At 34.4% G+C, this 15,851-nt stretch overlaps 3 protein-coding genes and 1 long non-coding RNA gene across 6 annotated transcripts; 3 read left to right on the top strand and 1 right to left on the bottom strand.

The window, feature by feature from the left end:
* The first annotated feature begins 145 nt into the window (after positions 1-145).
* Positions 146-13,117, top strand: LOC145727444 (uncharacterized). Of its 2 annotated transcripts, XM_081977002.1 has the most exons (14): positions 146-571; positions 684-2,232; positions 4,088-4,159; positions 4,945-5,007; positions 9,581-9,818; positions 10,163-10,380; positions 10,446-10,651; positions 10,774-10,988; positions 11,045-11,146; positions 11,528-11,684; positions 11,739-11,910; positions 11,969-12,196; positions 12,245-12,475; positions 12,849-13,117. In XM_081977002.1, exons 2-13 carry the CDS (start codon positions 760-762, stop codon positions 12,446-12,448), a joined length of 3,348 nt encoding a protein of 1,115 aa, XP_081833128.1. In that variant the 5' UTR covers positions 146-571; positions 684-759; the 3' UTR covers positions 12,449-12,475; positions 12,849-13,117. The 2 variants fall into 2 exon arrangements, with proteins under 2 accessions (XP_081833128.1, XP_081833127.1); XM_081977001.1 differs by lacking the exon at positions 12,849-13,117 and having other exon boundaries at positions 12,245-12,787.
* On the top strand, positions 6,211-6,785 carry LOC145727448 (uncharacterized). Its single transcript, XR_014177887.1, has 2 exons — positions 6,211-6,343; positions 6,546-6,785. It is a non-coding gene; the product is annotated as an uncharacterized LOC145727448 (long non-coding RNA).
* LOC145727445 (myrosinase 1-like) lies at positions 6,358-9,210 on the bottom strand. Of its 2 annotated transcripts, none has more exons than XM_081977005.1 (8): positions 9,115-9,210; positions 8,546-8,681; positions 8,146-8,479; positions 7,647-8,078; positions 7,161-7,330; positions 7,041-7,098; positions 6,572-6,678; positions 6,358-6,516 (listed from the first exon to the last, which is right to left on the bottom strand). In XM_081977005.1, the coding sequence occupies exons 2-8, from the start codon at positions 8,599-8,601 to the stop codon at positions 6,390-6,392; spliced, it is 1,284 nt and encodes a 427-aa protein (XP_081833131.1). In that variant the 5' UTR covers positions 8,602-8,681; positions 9,115-9,210; the 3' UTR covers positions 6,358-6,389. The 2 variants fall into 2 exon arrangements, with proteins under 2 accessions (XP_081833131.1, XP_081833130.1); XM_081977004.1 differs by having other exon boundaries at positions 6,828-7,098; positions 8,546-8,650; positions 9,115-9,132.
* A 342-nt stretch (positions 13,118-13,459) lies between the features above and the next one.
* Positions 13,460-15,437, top strand: LOC145727446 (lipase member H-like). The gene is made up of 7 exons (XM_081977006.1): positions 13,460-13,907; positions 13,977-14,115; positions 14,168-14,325; positions 14,384-14,569; positions 14,622-14,858; positions 14,920-15,088; positions 15,143-15,437. The coding sequence occupies exons 1-7, from the start codon at positions 13,841-13,843 to the stop codon at positions 15,264-15,266; spliced, it is 1,080 nt and encodes a 359-aa protein (XP_081833132.1). The 5' UTR covers positions 13,460-13,840; the 3' UTR covers positions 15,267-15,437.
* Positions 15,438-15,851: the final 414 nt, after the last annotated feature.

Below are 15,851 nucleotides of genomic sequence, written 5' to 3'. Positions count from 1 at the left end.
GGTCATTCGGCAGTTCAGCAAAGCGCCGTAAATCGTGACGTCAAGGAATAAAAGCGGGGAACGAGTTGAGGAGAAGGAAGCGTGTGTATGTGTGAGTTTGAAAAACCATCAAGATTCTGCAATAATGTGTTTGATAAGTACCAAATAATTTTATTAGTTTACATCAGTCATATTACAATATCTACTCAGTTTAGTTTTTCAGAAAATAACTGGTTGCCTTGGTCCTTGGTGGTGTATACTCAGTAGTCTATCTCAAGTTAGAAGGAATTTAGAATTTTTTTACCGAAATTAACTGTCATACTGTCAATTGCCAAAGCAGCTGCAAGCTGACGTTTGGTTTAAGACAGCACGACAGAAGACAGAACAGAATCCGAGTCCGACAGAAAATCAGAAAAACAAAAACAGTAAAGTAGTAAAGTCAGAAACCACAAAGCTCAACCACACTCTCTTCTCAAAATTTAATACCGTTTAACTTTGCAATTGTAACTTGTTATATTTAGCAGCAGTACATCAGGCGGCTAATTAAACGGTTAATATCATTCAATTAATTCTTGTTATAATAGTTTAATTGGTAAGTTGATTTTCGACGACCACTTGTTGCTTGAATGGTTCAGTGACTGTGTGTCCCTGTTCCTATTGTGTATGCAAATGTAAGTACCAAAATCTTTTATTTGCTTTTACAGATCAAGTTTATGCTTAAGCCACTTGATGTATGGTCCACACATTTGCCACTACTACTAATATGTGACCCTTGATTCAATGTTTTTAACAATGTACAAAGCTCCACAAAACAGCAACAGGGTCAAGTCAATTAAGAGCAAATTTGAAAATATTGAACATGTTAAAAGTACCACATCTGCTGCTGGACTGACTCCCTCCAGTAGTTTGTCAGTAAACTTATCCAAAACTGAGTCTCAGACTTATTCAAAACCATCTAGCAGTGACACAGTCTTAAAGAATCATCATCCAGTTTTAGCTCGGCAACTATCAGATCCTGCAAAGTGTAACATCAAGAGAACTCCAGCTTTTAGAGTTGATAAAAATGTGGAAAATTTACCCCCAGTCAAAAAAAACCCTCAACAAAAATCATTGTTTGAAACCAAAGTGAAACAATTTAATAGTGTGAAAAGTTGTGAGAGTAAACTTGAAAATAATCTTACAGAGTGTTCTCCTAAAGTTTCTGCTTCACCTAAGCTGGACATTGATATTGGAAATAATTCTTTTTTACACTCAGGTCCAAGGCACAGCATTAAGTCTTTCAAGCCTCCTTCACTAATAAAGTCAAAAAGCTCCCATGATTTCAAAAATATTCGAAATATGTTCAGTCAAAGTGATGATAAGTTGTCTTTATGCACAGAGAGTTTAAAATGTGAGGTGAATTCAATTGATGTGGAAGAAAGAAACATGCTGAAAGATGTGGATTTATCACTACTTTACACTGAACCCATACCAAAATCTCTTAGACACAGACAACCAAGTGAATCTTTAAGCAGCAATACTGAATCTCCACTTTTCAAACCAAAAATGGATAATATTTACACTAATAGTACTTTACAATTAAGTGACATAGACAAAAAAGTTTTTCTTGAATCCCTTAAAAGAGTGCTAAGTACTAAAGACATGCCTGGGCCTGCAGGGTTAACTGACTCATTGAAAACAGCTTTAAAAAAACCTCTTCCCCAAGGTCCTGCTCCTCAAAAACCTCCAAGAACATTCCAGCATTGTACTGAAGCAGTTCTAAACTCTAAATCCATAATTTCCAACCTCAAAAAAGATACCTCAGTACATAAAAGTAATACATCCAAAAAAAGCTATAAGAGGAATGATCCCAAGTACATGCTCAATAAACTTGAAGTAGCCTTGAAAAACAATAAATTGAGACTAAGGAATCAGCAAAAAGTTGATGTTTCTACCACGTCAGGGGAAGACAGTGATGATAGCTTGCTGTTCCAAAGCAAATCATGCAAAAGTGTTCCCAAACCATTTGAAGACAGTTTAGACAGTGAGAAAAAGTTTGATTGTATTCTGGGAGATTTGAATTGTTTTAACAAATCAGTGTGTGGCAGTAATCCTGTGTATGAACGAGTTCCAGAGCCTACTTCTTCATTTTTTGTGGAGATGGACAAGGACCCTATTTATGCAGAACCTATAAAAAATGGAGTCAGATTGACTAATTTAAACAGTACTGTACATTCAGGCCAAATCAGGAATAGAAATAGTTTATACTATATGGTAAGTTGTTTTTTATAGTTATTATTTATTTAAATTCCGTTAGATTGTATTTTTCTTTCATACTGTAATAGCAAAATTTGAATTTTTATGGAATGCTGGAAAATAGGCTATAGAAATTTCAGGGCAAATGTTTTAATCTTAAACTTAATTTTTGTCATTAATAATAACATTAATAACACTCAAAACTTAATAGAGTGTGAGGGGCTTTAGAAATCAATACACGTCATATTTTTGACTAGGTACTTCTTGTAAATGGATCCTGAAAGGGAGGAAAGCCAGTAGTAAAAACTGTGGTTAAGTTTTTCATCTCTCGTTTTTCGATTTTTAAATAGGTTTCTGTCCCAGTCTGACCCTGAAGATTTTCTTTAGTCACAGGTGTTATTGTGTTTGATATTCATACTCAGTTTTTAATACATACCTACCTAGTCAATCTCAAATCTTAGCTTTATGATGATTTCTGTTTTATCCAAACTACAAGGATTATTCCAGGTAAATGTAATAATTTATCACAAGTAAAATCTGAGATTTGAGACTGTTTACTAGTTTACTTAAGTTACAGGATCTATCAAATCTTATTAGTCTCATTAGTAACTAGTCCAAGCTTATTTATAACACATCATTAACCAAACAGGCTGTCAATAACCTCTCCTGCAAATAACTCTTAGTGTCTGAACTGATTTCACAAGATAAAGTATACCTATATTGCTGCAGTGCTAAGACTGTTCAAGGATATCTACACTTTTACTTTCCTTAGGGCTGCAAAGTAGTTAAGACCACTTACTTTCGTATTTTCAAATGTGGTGTGGTGGGGAGTAGTCACCAAGGTAGTCACAAAAAAAAATGGCAAATTTTCTAGGAAGATCATAGGATGGTATTAATTTGCTAAAATTTAATATACAGTTTTATAAGTTGTGAAGTTTATTTGGCTATGAAATTGGAATCTAAACCTAATGAAAGTACACTTTACTTAATTTAATATTTAAATTAAACGTTTTTGCAACTTTAGACAGACCATCAGACTTAATTCCAGTTTTGCATGGTTTGTATGATGTAGGTACATATCATATCCACATAATCTAATAGATTTTTTTTTGGATTTTGTATAGTAATTAGATCTCACTTAAATAATTTAAAGAGAAACACTATTAATAGGTCTGTATTTCTGGATGAACAAAGGTTTCCCACAGTTTTGCTATTGTTTACAGCTTAGTATATAATAGAAAGGATATTCAATATAGTTTCTGTTATTTTTTATAACTGTTTTTATACTTTGAATTCTATTAGGTTAAAAAGCCAGTTGTAATATTGTTAATATCAGTCTAGGGGAAATAACTGTTTTCTTTATTATCAAGCCTAAAGGAGTGATATTATTAAACATCAGGCTAGAATTCAACTCCGACCTGAAGAATAGCGCTATTGTCTTTGTTGTGAAGGAAATTTTAAGGGGAAAAGGAATGATATATCCCTGTATTCATTAAGTACTGAAATTAATTGCAATGATTCATTCGCCTCTTAGTGGGGAATTACACCACAATTAATGAGAAACCTTGCTATGGTTCTTTTGTTAATTTTTACGGTCTTAATGTTTCACCCTCAGGAAAGACAAAAACAAAATAATACTAAATAAGTTACATTTTAATTGTCATTATTTGAAAAACTTGTAATTTGCATATCCACCTGCACCTATTTACTAACATAGAAGTTGTGGAACACTTGGGTAAAACTCTATGCTAAAATTTTCGGTTTAATTATTACATATTACATTTTTATGAATATGACATGGTAGCAGATAACAGACATAGGAACACTATTAAAAAATTATTGAATATTACATTCACAAAATATTTTGTTGCAGAGTACAACCCTTATACCTGAAGACACTGGACAAGCCCGTGCAGTGAATGGTACTAGCTTTTCTCATCTTTCAGTAAGTATTTAATTTTGTATGTACACATTGTCATTTTATAGGTATCATATTCAGTGAAAATTTATTGATATCTATATTTTTTATACTAACTTGTTTGCTCATGAATATTGAAACCAACCATATTACATTATCAAGAGAGGGACTACCTTATCGTAGTCTTCTTAAAGTAAGGGCGTGTTTAACTAGTTTTGGGCATAGAAATGTCCATCATCAGGAACTTAGGCAATATTTTTAAAATTAGATTTGCTGTTTTTCTACACAGCGATAGACAGCGAGACGTTATATCTGGAATATTTTAGTACAATTGAATCATGATTGGTGTAAAGACTGTAAAGGATAAATAAACTTATTTTGGAAAAAAAGGAAAAGAACTAAACTAATAACTAATTAATTACTCATACTGACTTACACTAAATACTTAAAACCCCATTTTGTGGGTTTGGGAAACTCTTGAACAAACGTTAAATACTCTAATAGTAATTAGAAAGTTTTAGTGGAGAAGACCGTGTGGTATTTGTGGTTATTCCCCATTTTGATATTCATACACCTCCACTGCCAGATCTTCTACTTCAAATTATATCAGATTAATTTGAGGAGTGTTTATTAATTCAGAAAAATTTGTATTTGCTTAATTTATATGCACTATACAGATTCACACAATGTATCAAAGTTTGGTTTCGGTTTCATGTTTGCATTAGTACTCCGTTTAGTTAATAAAAGTTCTTATTTTATGTGTTCAACTTTGTAGTCTTGGAATACTGATTGCAAAATATTATTTATTTTAGAATGACGACTACAGATCGGACGATTTAAAAAGCGAAAATCATATCCTGTCACTGAACAAGCAGGTAAGCTCCTATAACTTTTTTAAGTCTGAGGAAATTTTTTTTAGTAAAATAGGTTTCTTTGGTTATAATCACTCGAGTCCTTTATGTTTGCATACTTCCGGCTTTTACGCAACTACAACTGAAACAATTTTAGGCCGTTTCCGTCTTAAAGTTAACACATCTCTAAATCTGTAATGGCTGTAATTCACCATTCACCAATGCTTGCAAGTTTAATGGTCGATTACTTCGACTGTCGAAGTGGCTGGATAGTGAATATGTTTTCCTTAAGGTTCAGACAAATCTTTCTTATTATCAATGTTTAATGTCTATGCTATCATCTGTTTTGATTTCACTTTCAACAAATATTTTTTATTAGTAACTTTCTTACGGAGCATTGCCATTGGTCTTGAGAATAAGTTTCACCTTTCTTGGTGCTTGCGTGATTTATTTACGATATTGGCGTAATTAGTTTGCGAGCAGATGACTAACAGTAGAGCTCGAATCAGATGAGAAAAGGCCACCGCATCATCAATGACGCAGTTTTTAAAACTATTTCTTTCTCCTTCTACAGTTGCCGTCGCATTAGATATAATCAGAGGCGTCCTATTAAAATATTCCCGAAAATATATTGTTAAGCGGTCAAAAAGCCACTTGGCAACGTAGTACGGTTTTTACTTGGACACAATTAAAACAGATGCGGCAGCGGCCAGGGACATTTGGACCTTTTTATATGCTTTTACTAGCAGGCACTCTAAACGGTGTTGCCAAGTTTAAAAAAATGTAGTGGCGGACAGGGAGACTTAGGGGGTTAGGTTAGGTTCCGTTTTAGTCTGGTGTTTTGGTTGTATTGTTGATGGTCGCAGTTGAAGTTCACATAGTGTTATGAATAAAAAACGTTATTTTGTCAAAATGTCTTTCAAAAAGGTTGGAAAGAAAGGTGTTATCATATACAGCCAAGGCCGTGAAATCGTCAGTAACGTCTTACAATTTATGAAGAAAGAAGCAGAAGGAGTTTCCATTCCTTTGAAAAACTTGTTGTCTTTTATTTTCTTTATTAAAAACGACGAAAATGTTTCATTTTACTGATAAAATAATAGCACGCCACTGACTGGCTGCAACAACTTGGAAAGTAACGAGAGCAGCAATATTTAAAGCGAGACGTACAGAGATCGTGACATCATCGTTTGATGACGCCTGTGGCCTTTTCTTAGCTGATTCGAGCTCTACAGTAAACACCCAGTGGTTTTAACATGATAATATTCTTACTGAGCTGTTACTAGAGATGCAGCTTTAAATACCATGCTTGGTGTTTGTGTCAGATTTGGTTAGTGATTTGGATATTCCTACCAAGAAAAAGGTACATATACCTACTACCGTTTTAAAAACGTTTATATATTTTGTTTTCAATTAAATACACAATAATTAAGACAGTTAGTGCTAATAATATTTTGATAGTAAGAGTAAGAGCTTTTAGGCTTTCTTGTTTTATTGTCACTATTGAAATCTACAGCAACTAGGCCAAATCCTACCCTATTATAGTAAGAAAGTTAACTTTTAAGGTTTACCGCATTACAAGGGCACTCACGTATATCCTGCTGACCACTCAAAACTGTCCAGGAAGCTCCAATACAAATATCCAAATATATTGAGCCCATCTATGTATTTGGCCTTCAGTAAACTGCATAAGTGTCCCTAAATTTCATATACATATAATATACTTTTAATAATCTGTAAGGTTAAATGTATGTGTTTTAGCCAATAAAATTAAATATATTTGTGGTATTATCATAGAATAGAAATTTAGTTGACCCGCACATTTTTAAAAACTATTAATATAATACCTGCAAGTATTTAATTCTTCCAGTGTCGTTCAGATTTTCATGGTCGGACCAACCGTTCTCAGTTATAATTATACGTTGATTACCATAATTATTGGCCATCCAATTTAACAGTTTCCTAAAACCGGTCGGTAAATCATACAACCAATCGGAGTGGGATTGCGTCCAATTTGGATCGTATAATTTAACAGCGTTCCTGTCCATCTCGTAACTTACCGTAGTGACTTCCACTTCGGTGATATTATCTATTTGGGTGGTATAGTGACTGGTGTAGCTGTCAAATAATTACACTGCTTTCTGGACTTATTTACGTATAGCAGAACAACGAAAGCTTACTAATTAAGTCCTAAATAGTCAAAGGTGCCTTTGATCAAAGAAACTTCATCTTGGGTTAATTGCGGCAGTCTGGAAGAGTTATAACCTTGTTTGGAGCTGAGTTTACCCACTCTGTCTATCACCAATTGGGGCCAGTTTCCCAACACAATGGGATGCGCCAGTAAACCCATCTGAAATGTTGTAATTTTACTTGATCAAGCAAGGCAACAGTTTGTGGCTAAGTTTGTAGAGTAAATGAGGAAAAAAATGTTCAATGGAATGTAGGATGGATACCCGGCGACACTAGTTGTCGCTTATTAATTATTGATTCCATTTTATGAAAGACACAACTGTCTGTATTTATTTGGTAATTATCTATCTCCGTTTCTCTAAGGGGTTACATCATTCTCATGCAGTGTATATTAATTTATAGGAACGTTAAAATTCACAAATAAAATAATGTTACTTTTTCTGTACTTTTATCATCAATATACTAGTACTTTCTACCTCAAACTGAAGGTATCGCTCAACAGCATCCCGGTCTTCTTCAGTATCATTCAGTGGTTCAGGATACATTGACACCAAAACTATTCCAACTTCACCATTTTGAGTTGGTTTGAAAGTATCATTGTACGATCTGTATGCTTTAGCATGGGCCAGCAAATGCAAGTATACGCACGTGTAGGTTAGTATTCCGTTCTGGGTTAGTCCAGGTGCAAATTCGCCAGTTCCATAGCCATTGTTGCACTGCATTAGCGGTTCGTTGAGAGTCAGCCAGTATTTGACGTATTCTCCGAAGTTTGCATAACAGAAACTGGCGTACTCGTTAAAATAGTCGGTTATATCTGGATTGGACCACCCTCCCAGCCCTTGTAAGGCATTTGGAAGATCCCAGTGATACAAGGTAACCATGACCTCTATATTGTTTTCCTTGAGTTTCTACGAATGGCATTTAGTTTGAACACAAGCATAACTGGTCTATTTTTCTAAACTATTTTGAACTTACTTTCAAGAGTCTCAAGTAATAGTTGACTCCTTGTTCGTTGACATTGTTAATGGTCCCATTTGGTAGCACTCTAGGCCAGGAAATTGACAATCTGTATACCGAAACTCCCAAATGGTTCAATAGTTCAACATCTTCCTCGTATTTATGATACGAATCAGCGGCTACGTCCCCATTGCTGCGGTCATCAATTTTTTCCGGATATGTGTGAGTGAAACTATCCCAAATGCTTTCTCCTTTACCGCTGACATTCCAAGCTCCTTCCACTTGGTAGGCTGAGGTAGCAGCACCCCAAACAAATCCCGGTTCAAAACATTTTTTGCATACAGCCAACACTCTGAAAAGTCGCTCACATTCTAACTAGAAATTTTTTAACATGACAACTTAACTCAAACATACTTACTCAACTACAGAAATGAATCCAATTATTAGAAAACAACGAAAAAGTACTTTAAACATTGTAAAAAATGATGCTGCTAGGCATTTGACTATTAACTTCAGAAATACTCTGAAATAGGTTTTGTATCAATCGAAAAATCCTTAAACAAACAACATCTTTTAGGTAATATTTTGATGAACGACTTAATTGTACTTTTGTTTTGCACGTTAATAAATTTTTATTTAAAATGCACCTGCCATTAACGGATATGGTGTTTATAAATATTTATGATTTAACAAGGCAAATATGGAAATGTTTCATTCATTTAACTTTTTCACTTTTTGTTGATGGTAGTTTTTTTCTTTTTTGTGTTATATCGTTCCTACCAAGCTTGATCTTGAATGGCTATGTTATCTTAAAGATTTTTTGTTTTTTTAATGTTTTTGTTTGCTAATTGAACGAAGTGCTTGCAATAATATGCACATCGGTTTAATTGCCATAAGTACGTTTTTATGACAGCTAAGCTAATGTGTTTGTTTGGTAAATATTAATACGACAATCACAAGATCCTTTGGATTTCAAGGCTAACTCACCAAGAGGACTAACTTTCCTAGTTACATTTTCTTTTTTATAAAAGTAAACTTTGAAAAAAGTTAAAAATGTCCAGACTCCAGCTTATGCAGCTCAGCACTATTGAAATCATCGGCACGTGTTAGTCTGGTACTAATAATTAAAAAAAAATTCCCAGCTTATTTACTCTAATAGATAGTACCGAAATTGGCATGAGCGGAAACATTCTGCGTTTTTGTGGTTATTTTATTAATATTAATATCTTATCTGCAGACTTGCAATTCTAGAATCTCTAAAATATCAGTTTACTTCAAACATTGACAATTCATATTGCGTAATGATATGGACAAGGGACATTTAAACGTGGTACATTTTCATGCAAGTAATGCTTTTTGTTTAGTTTGGCACTAACTTTTGAAATTTGTGACGTCGGTTTCAGATATACCTATTTTGATTTTTCAAATTTATAGTTTATTTCTGTTTTTACAGATTTCGGCAGATAATTCTTCCTTGTCTTCGTTCACCTCAGACATGGATTCCACACCGAGTCCGGTAACAGATGACAGCCACGCCAAAATCCAGTACCTGATAGACAATTTCGAGCAAAAGAGGCAAACTTTACCCAAAACAGAGCGGCCACAATCCCTTGGCCATACTACTTCCCAAAATAGCAACGGGAGTAGCAATAGGGTTGAAATATTGAGAAACAGTTTAAAGCAAACCTTAGGTGCGTAATTTTTAAAGTTCTAGTAACTATATGTACATATTATGCTAATTTTTCTAATACTATAAATTATATTTCACTGAATGATAATATACTGGGTGTTTCATAATATATGCGCAGCACTTCAGGATATGGTAGCTCGTCCAAAAATATGAAAAAAAGCCTCTATGATGGTGCATTTTAGAGATTCAGGGTGTTAAAATTAAAAAAGAAATATGTTGTAAAGCTTATAGGAAAAGTATTGTTTTTAGCAGGTTTAGAAAGAGTGTTTTGTTAACTGTGGTAGATAGTATCAATATGTTTTAATTTTGGCAGAATAATTTTTTTTTCAAAAATTTAATTTTTAGATAGAAGTTTCAGTAACGACTGCACTCTTGTTGGATTGAAGGAGTCTAACTATGAGGAAGGTAAAGTGGCCAGAATGGTTGCCAGATTTCGTACGTTTCAGAAAACCGCTCCCAAATATCAACAGCCTATAATCAACAAAGATACTTTATTTTATTGTTGTTTGGTGATTGAGAAAGTTAAAGATTGTGCTCAGATCAAATTTAAATTTCCTTCTAATGTAAGTACATAATGTTTTATGGTTTTATAATAGTTATACTATATTGATATAATGTATAATTTTAGGTGACTATTCCGCGTGACATCGAGCAGCTGTGTTTCCCCGAAAGTCCGGACAGTCTACCTCTAGAGGGTTCCAGTGCCGCTCAAACTTATACCCTTTTAGTGACAAGCGAAACCGGTGATCGCACTTACGGTTACTGCAGAAGAGTTCTACCGGAAGGTTCCACTTACTGTTTGCCGTTGGCTTATTGTATTCTTAGTAAATACAGGTAAGCATTAGTGAACATTTTTATTACTCACAGATATCTGGAGCGATCAGAATTATTGTATTTTGTAATATAGTAGTTTCGTTTGCTGATAAAATATATCATATAATCAACTTGTTTTTTAGGGCGCCCAGATTTTACAAAAAAATTCTTCTCGAATTAGAGTGTCGACACGGTATCCAGGACAAGTTCAGGGAGGAACTGATCAGTCAGTTTTATCACAAAAAATTTCCGAAACCAGGCGAATGTATTTCGATAGATTTGACCACCATCGAAGGTCCCACTTGCAAACCGTCTCATGCATGTGAAGAAAGTTGGAAAGCGATTAGCTACTTTTCCGGTATAAATGATTTCGGTTCTACTAGGGGTATTTGCAATACTGACCTGTTTTTGTAGCGAATAAAACTGGGGAATATGCTTGTTTGAACGACAAGAAACCTTCAATTTTTGTGTCTGAGACCGATGTTGTAGAGAACTCATCGAACGTGACATACGAAGGTAAGAAGGTTTTTGGATTATATCTGATTTATTCAGTAAATTTTAACTTTTACAATGTAACGATTGTGTGTGTTGCTGTACCGAACTTATTTTAAAATTTACTTACTTATACGTGAGTGTTGCTTAAAACATGCAACTAATATGTAAAGGGTCGATTTATTGTACCCATTTCCAAAAATGCAATTTTCTCTCACCAGAAAAAAGAGAGCGATGATTAAAGATACTTAAAGATACATTGGATGCCAAGTAACTCTGTGTAACCTAATTTAATAAACTGTTATTGATAGTCTACAAACTATCAACACTAACTATATCATATTCAAATTTAAACTTCTCAATCAAAAACCAATACAAATCATAATATGGTTAATGTAATCACAGGACAGAAAACCGAGCTGGTACTAACGCTACATTCGGACACTCGGTACGAGGACGCCGATTTAAAAAAACTTCACAAACTGCCATCCGATATTCTGTTAAAGATTTTTTCATCGTTATTGTTGGAACGGAAAGTTATCTTAATCAGTGCCACTATAAGGTACCATTATAGTTTTTATTTTTATTAAAGAGATATTGAAGGTGACTTTTTCAGTGAACTTTCATCGTGCGTGGACTCGTTGCAAAGTATTTTGTATCCGTTCACGTGGTATCACACGTTTATTCCAATTCTTCCTCAATCTCTGTGGGACATTGTGGAAAGTCCGACGCCGGTGGTATGCGGAGTTTTATCAGCCGAAGCGGTGGAAGACCGTCACATTGAAAACGTTGGAGTTTACGCAGTTTTTTCGTTTCTGAAATCTATATAATGCTTAATACTTATAGGGAATTGTGGTCAACTTAGACACTCAAACTGTGACGATCGAAGAAGGAGATGAGATGAAAATTCTGAGCAGCAGTTTACATAAAGTTTGGCGACAGTTTATTAGTTTGGCTAACAACAACAAATCCCATGAGTACGTTTATTCAGTGTACTTGGCTGACGCATACTTGTACGTGTTCATCTGTTGTTTCAAGAATTATAAGCGCTATATTAAGGACGGACAATTTTTGGTCAGTTACAAGAATTACCGGTAATTGTTGTTTAATTAATTTTTTTAGAAGGAAGAACTGATTAAGAGCGGCAAAACCAAAGGAATTCGTCGATTTTTGAAAATGTTTACCGAAACGTGCATGTTTCACGCGTTTATGGACACCGCCATTAACAATCCCGAAAGCCTGACAGCGTTTGATAAGAAAATCGAACTATACGGCTCTGACGAAAGTCAAATTATATTAGATAAATTGATCGACTGGCACCGGTAATCCAATAGAGACTGACTAGTTTTTAAGGTATTTTTAAACTTCTATTTTTTAATTGTTCTATGTTGTTTATTTACAAAAATTTTGATTCTGCTTCATTTTGACTACTTATTCTCCGTTAGCTAATTTAAAACAAACCAGGTAGTTCTTCAGCAGTTGAAATATTCACTTTGTGTGAATGCATTTTGCCTGCAGACCGCTATTAATACTCTTTTTATTATCCACTATTTTTTTCATCTAAGAAATCAAAGCGTTTTAGTCTCAAATGAATAATTTACATGTTACATAACGTTAATTTATTTTTCTATATCCAAAAATGAACCAATAAAGTTTTTATATCAGTCATGTGTATTAATTTTATTTTTAATATTTTTTTTTATTAAAGCGAAACTGTTTGTTTTAGGTTTAACCTAGATTTAATTAGACAGCAACCAGAATGTGCTAACTAAACCACAACCGTTTATTTACTAAAGCATATCAACACTTATTTGGAGCATTTACCAATACTACAATAATTCTGCGCAGGCATCAGGTCTTTCCAAAGAAAACACTAACGTTTTTAGCTGTTTAGGAAAACTAAATCGAGAAGTAATTAAAAAAAATATTTTATATGCTGTTATTCCAGTTGATATTCACTTTGGTCTGAATAAAATATATTTTAAGGAATAATTTAAAAAATGCTATACACCTCTATAATCACGTAGTTAAAAGTATAATTAGCAGCGATTAGTTCATGATTTTTATATTTGTTCAACTAGTTGCAAATTACTGTTGCTGTTGCGATTCTCTAAATCATGGTGCTTATGATATACAATATAGGTATTATGCTATTAACACAAAATTGGCTCATATCTGTGAGATAATGTGAAAGTTATGCTATGGGAAAAAGTCATAGAAAGCTAACATGAATGCAATTTATGATTGATATTTGGCTCAATTTCATTTCCAGTTTGACAAATAAACTGAAACCCATTTTCTCAGAATTTACTGGGGTACAAGTACGTTGATACCAACTGAAAGAAATTAACACAGTAAGTCACTTCTATACTGATGCAAATCAGGCAATTAAATTTAGTATTCAAAACGCTTTCTTTCATCGCAAACCCGTTACTTTTGCTCATGAGTATGCAATACAGGTCGGTTTTGTTTTTTTTTGTATTATGGTCATACAACTTAAGAGTCCCACTCTTCGAGTATACAATCTTTTGCTGCCTTACCGACAGCAATTTTTGAACCGTTACTGGGGCTCTGAATTATCTTTAATTGCTCTTTAACGCATTAATTGTTTCCGTCTTTGGGTGACTTCTTCGGTGCTTGACGTGCCATTTAGCTTTTTATGTTCTCAGAGAGTTTTTTCCACTTCTAACGGTAGTTTAAAAGTTCTTATATTGAAGAATGTCTAAAAATACGTGTTGTTCCATCAGCCGGCTGTCAATTTTGTGGTTCATCTTAGTTATAGCAGGTAAATGTTATATCAGCTCTTTTTCAGTCGATATTTTGGAAATATAAAAAGTGTAATCCTATTATTTAGTGAATTCTCAAAATCCGTTCCTGGATCCAATTAAGGATGCTTTATTTCTTCATAATTTCATCCAATCTAACAACACTTTACAAGATTGCGTTTACAGACCGTACAATGTGAAGGACATGTGCCCCGACCCTGATATTCGGTTAGTTAACGCTTCTTCAATCGATTAGCTGGGTATATTTTGTCTTTTGTAGGTACGTTCTATATAATAACGGTGAGAAACAAGTATTTGATCACAGTCAAAGCGACTGGTTGCGTCAAAGTATTTGGGATCCATTAAAAGAAGATATTTTTTTGGTACACGGTTATGCTGGTGGAGATGACACTTTACCTATTAACGTTTTGAGAGATGGTTTGCAACATACTTTTTATAATTTGACTCCCTGCAAATAACGATATTTACCTTGAAGCTTATATTAGAAACGGTTCATACAATACATGGGTACTGGATTGGGGTGCTTTGGGCGAAGCACCATGTTACAGAGCAGCAGTAAACAATATGAGAGCCGTGGCAAGGTGTACTGGAGAATTCTTAACCAATTTAAGAAATGCAGGTCTACCTGCGGATAAGTTAACCTGTGTCGGCCATTCCCTGGGTTTGTATTTTTCTTGATGTTATAATCCTATTTCTTTATCATTGATTTGTAGGGTCGCACGTTTGCGGATTGATATCTAAGTACGTATTATTTCGAATGCATCGAATCGTGGCTTTAGATCCAGCCAGGCCGCTTATTACCAATCAAATAAAATTAAATCCGGGGGATGCTGCAGCCGTTCACGTTCTCCATACGAACGCTGGCCATTATGGCGAGGGGGGCAAGGGAGGACACGCGGACTTTTGTATAAACGGTGGCAGAATTCAACCATATTGTGAAAACGGTGACAGTATGTTTTAAAGTTGATATAAGCGTGAGGTGGAAATGTGTATCTGAAAAACTATTAACAGTTGATGCTCAGTTGTGCAGCCATATTTGGGCGGTATGTTACATGGCTGAAAGCTTGGTACCTCATCTTCAGAAAAGAGCAGAGCCGTGCTCGAGAAGATGTCCTTCCGGACCTAGACCGGGCAATCGGATAGGAATTCCTGTCATGATGGGACAGTCCACTCCTTTAACGTACGCACATCGTAATTTGTACTGTACTATAATTACTTCGATTCGATTTTTTAGTGCTATGGGATCGTACTGTCTCAACGACAAAAACCCCCCATATTGCCCCAAATCTATCAGAAGCGATATTGGAGACGTTCGTTGTTGTTTGAAACCTCCAGACCTTACTTCACCACAGGATTAATTAATTACGTTTTTTTACTAGTTTTCTGTACATTTAGTATGTATACTTGTATTTGAATACCTAATTAAATTAATTTTTGTATTATACATATAAGACCTTGTTTGTCAATCAGTATAGTTCATAGTTCTTCATAATGTCAAAATCATTAAATTCAGTTTGAACTTATAATTATATAGGTAGTTTGCTTTTTAATGCAGCCTTGGAGAGCCAGCCTTATACAGTCGTTTTGCAGGAAGTCAGACCGGAAATAGCGTGCCGCCCAAAGTCCTACTTTGCTTTAAGAAACCCTACCACGAGACTCCTGCAGGTTTCCTGGATATTGATTTTTTCAAACTAGGTGTATATGTTTATACGATTTTTCCTTTTCACTTTTAATTTTTTTACGTCTAACTTCTTGAACGTGCGCAACCAATAAGCTTGTACTTATTTGCCACTAAGTTTTTAAATTTGGACAAAGTTATGTTCTTGTTCATGTTAGCTTTTAAAAGTAAGTGTAATTTAGTAGTGCTAGATGCGTGATTTGAAGTTAAAGCATAAATCATATACGGACATACACTCTGTTTTAAATGTATTTTTTAAATAGAG

The sequence above is a fragment of the Ips typographus genome, linkage group LG4, assembly GCF_016097725.1.
Source record: "Ips typographus isolate SLU linkage group LG4, UJ_Ityp_2.0, whole genome shotgun sequence".
Taxonomy (NCBI): Eukaryota; Metazoa; Arthropoda; class Insecta; order Coleoptera; family Curculionidae; genus Ips; species Ips typographus.
Note: the sequence above shows the minus strand (reverse complement) of the source record. Positions and strands in the feature narration are given on the sequence as shown.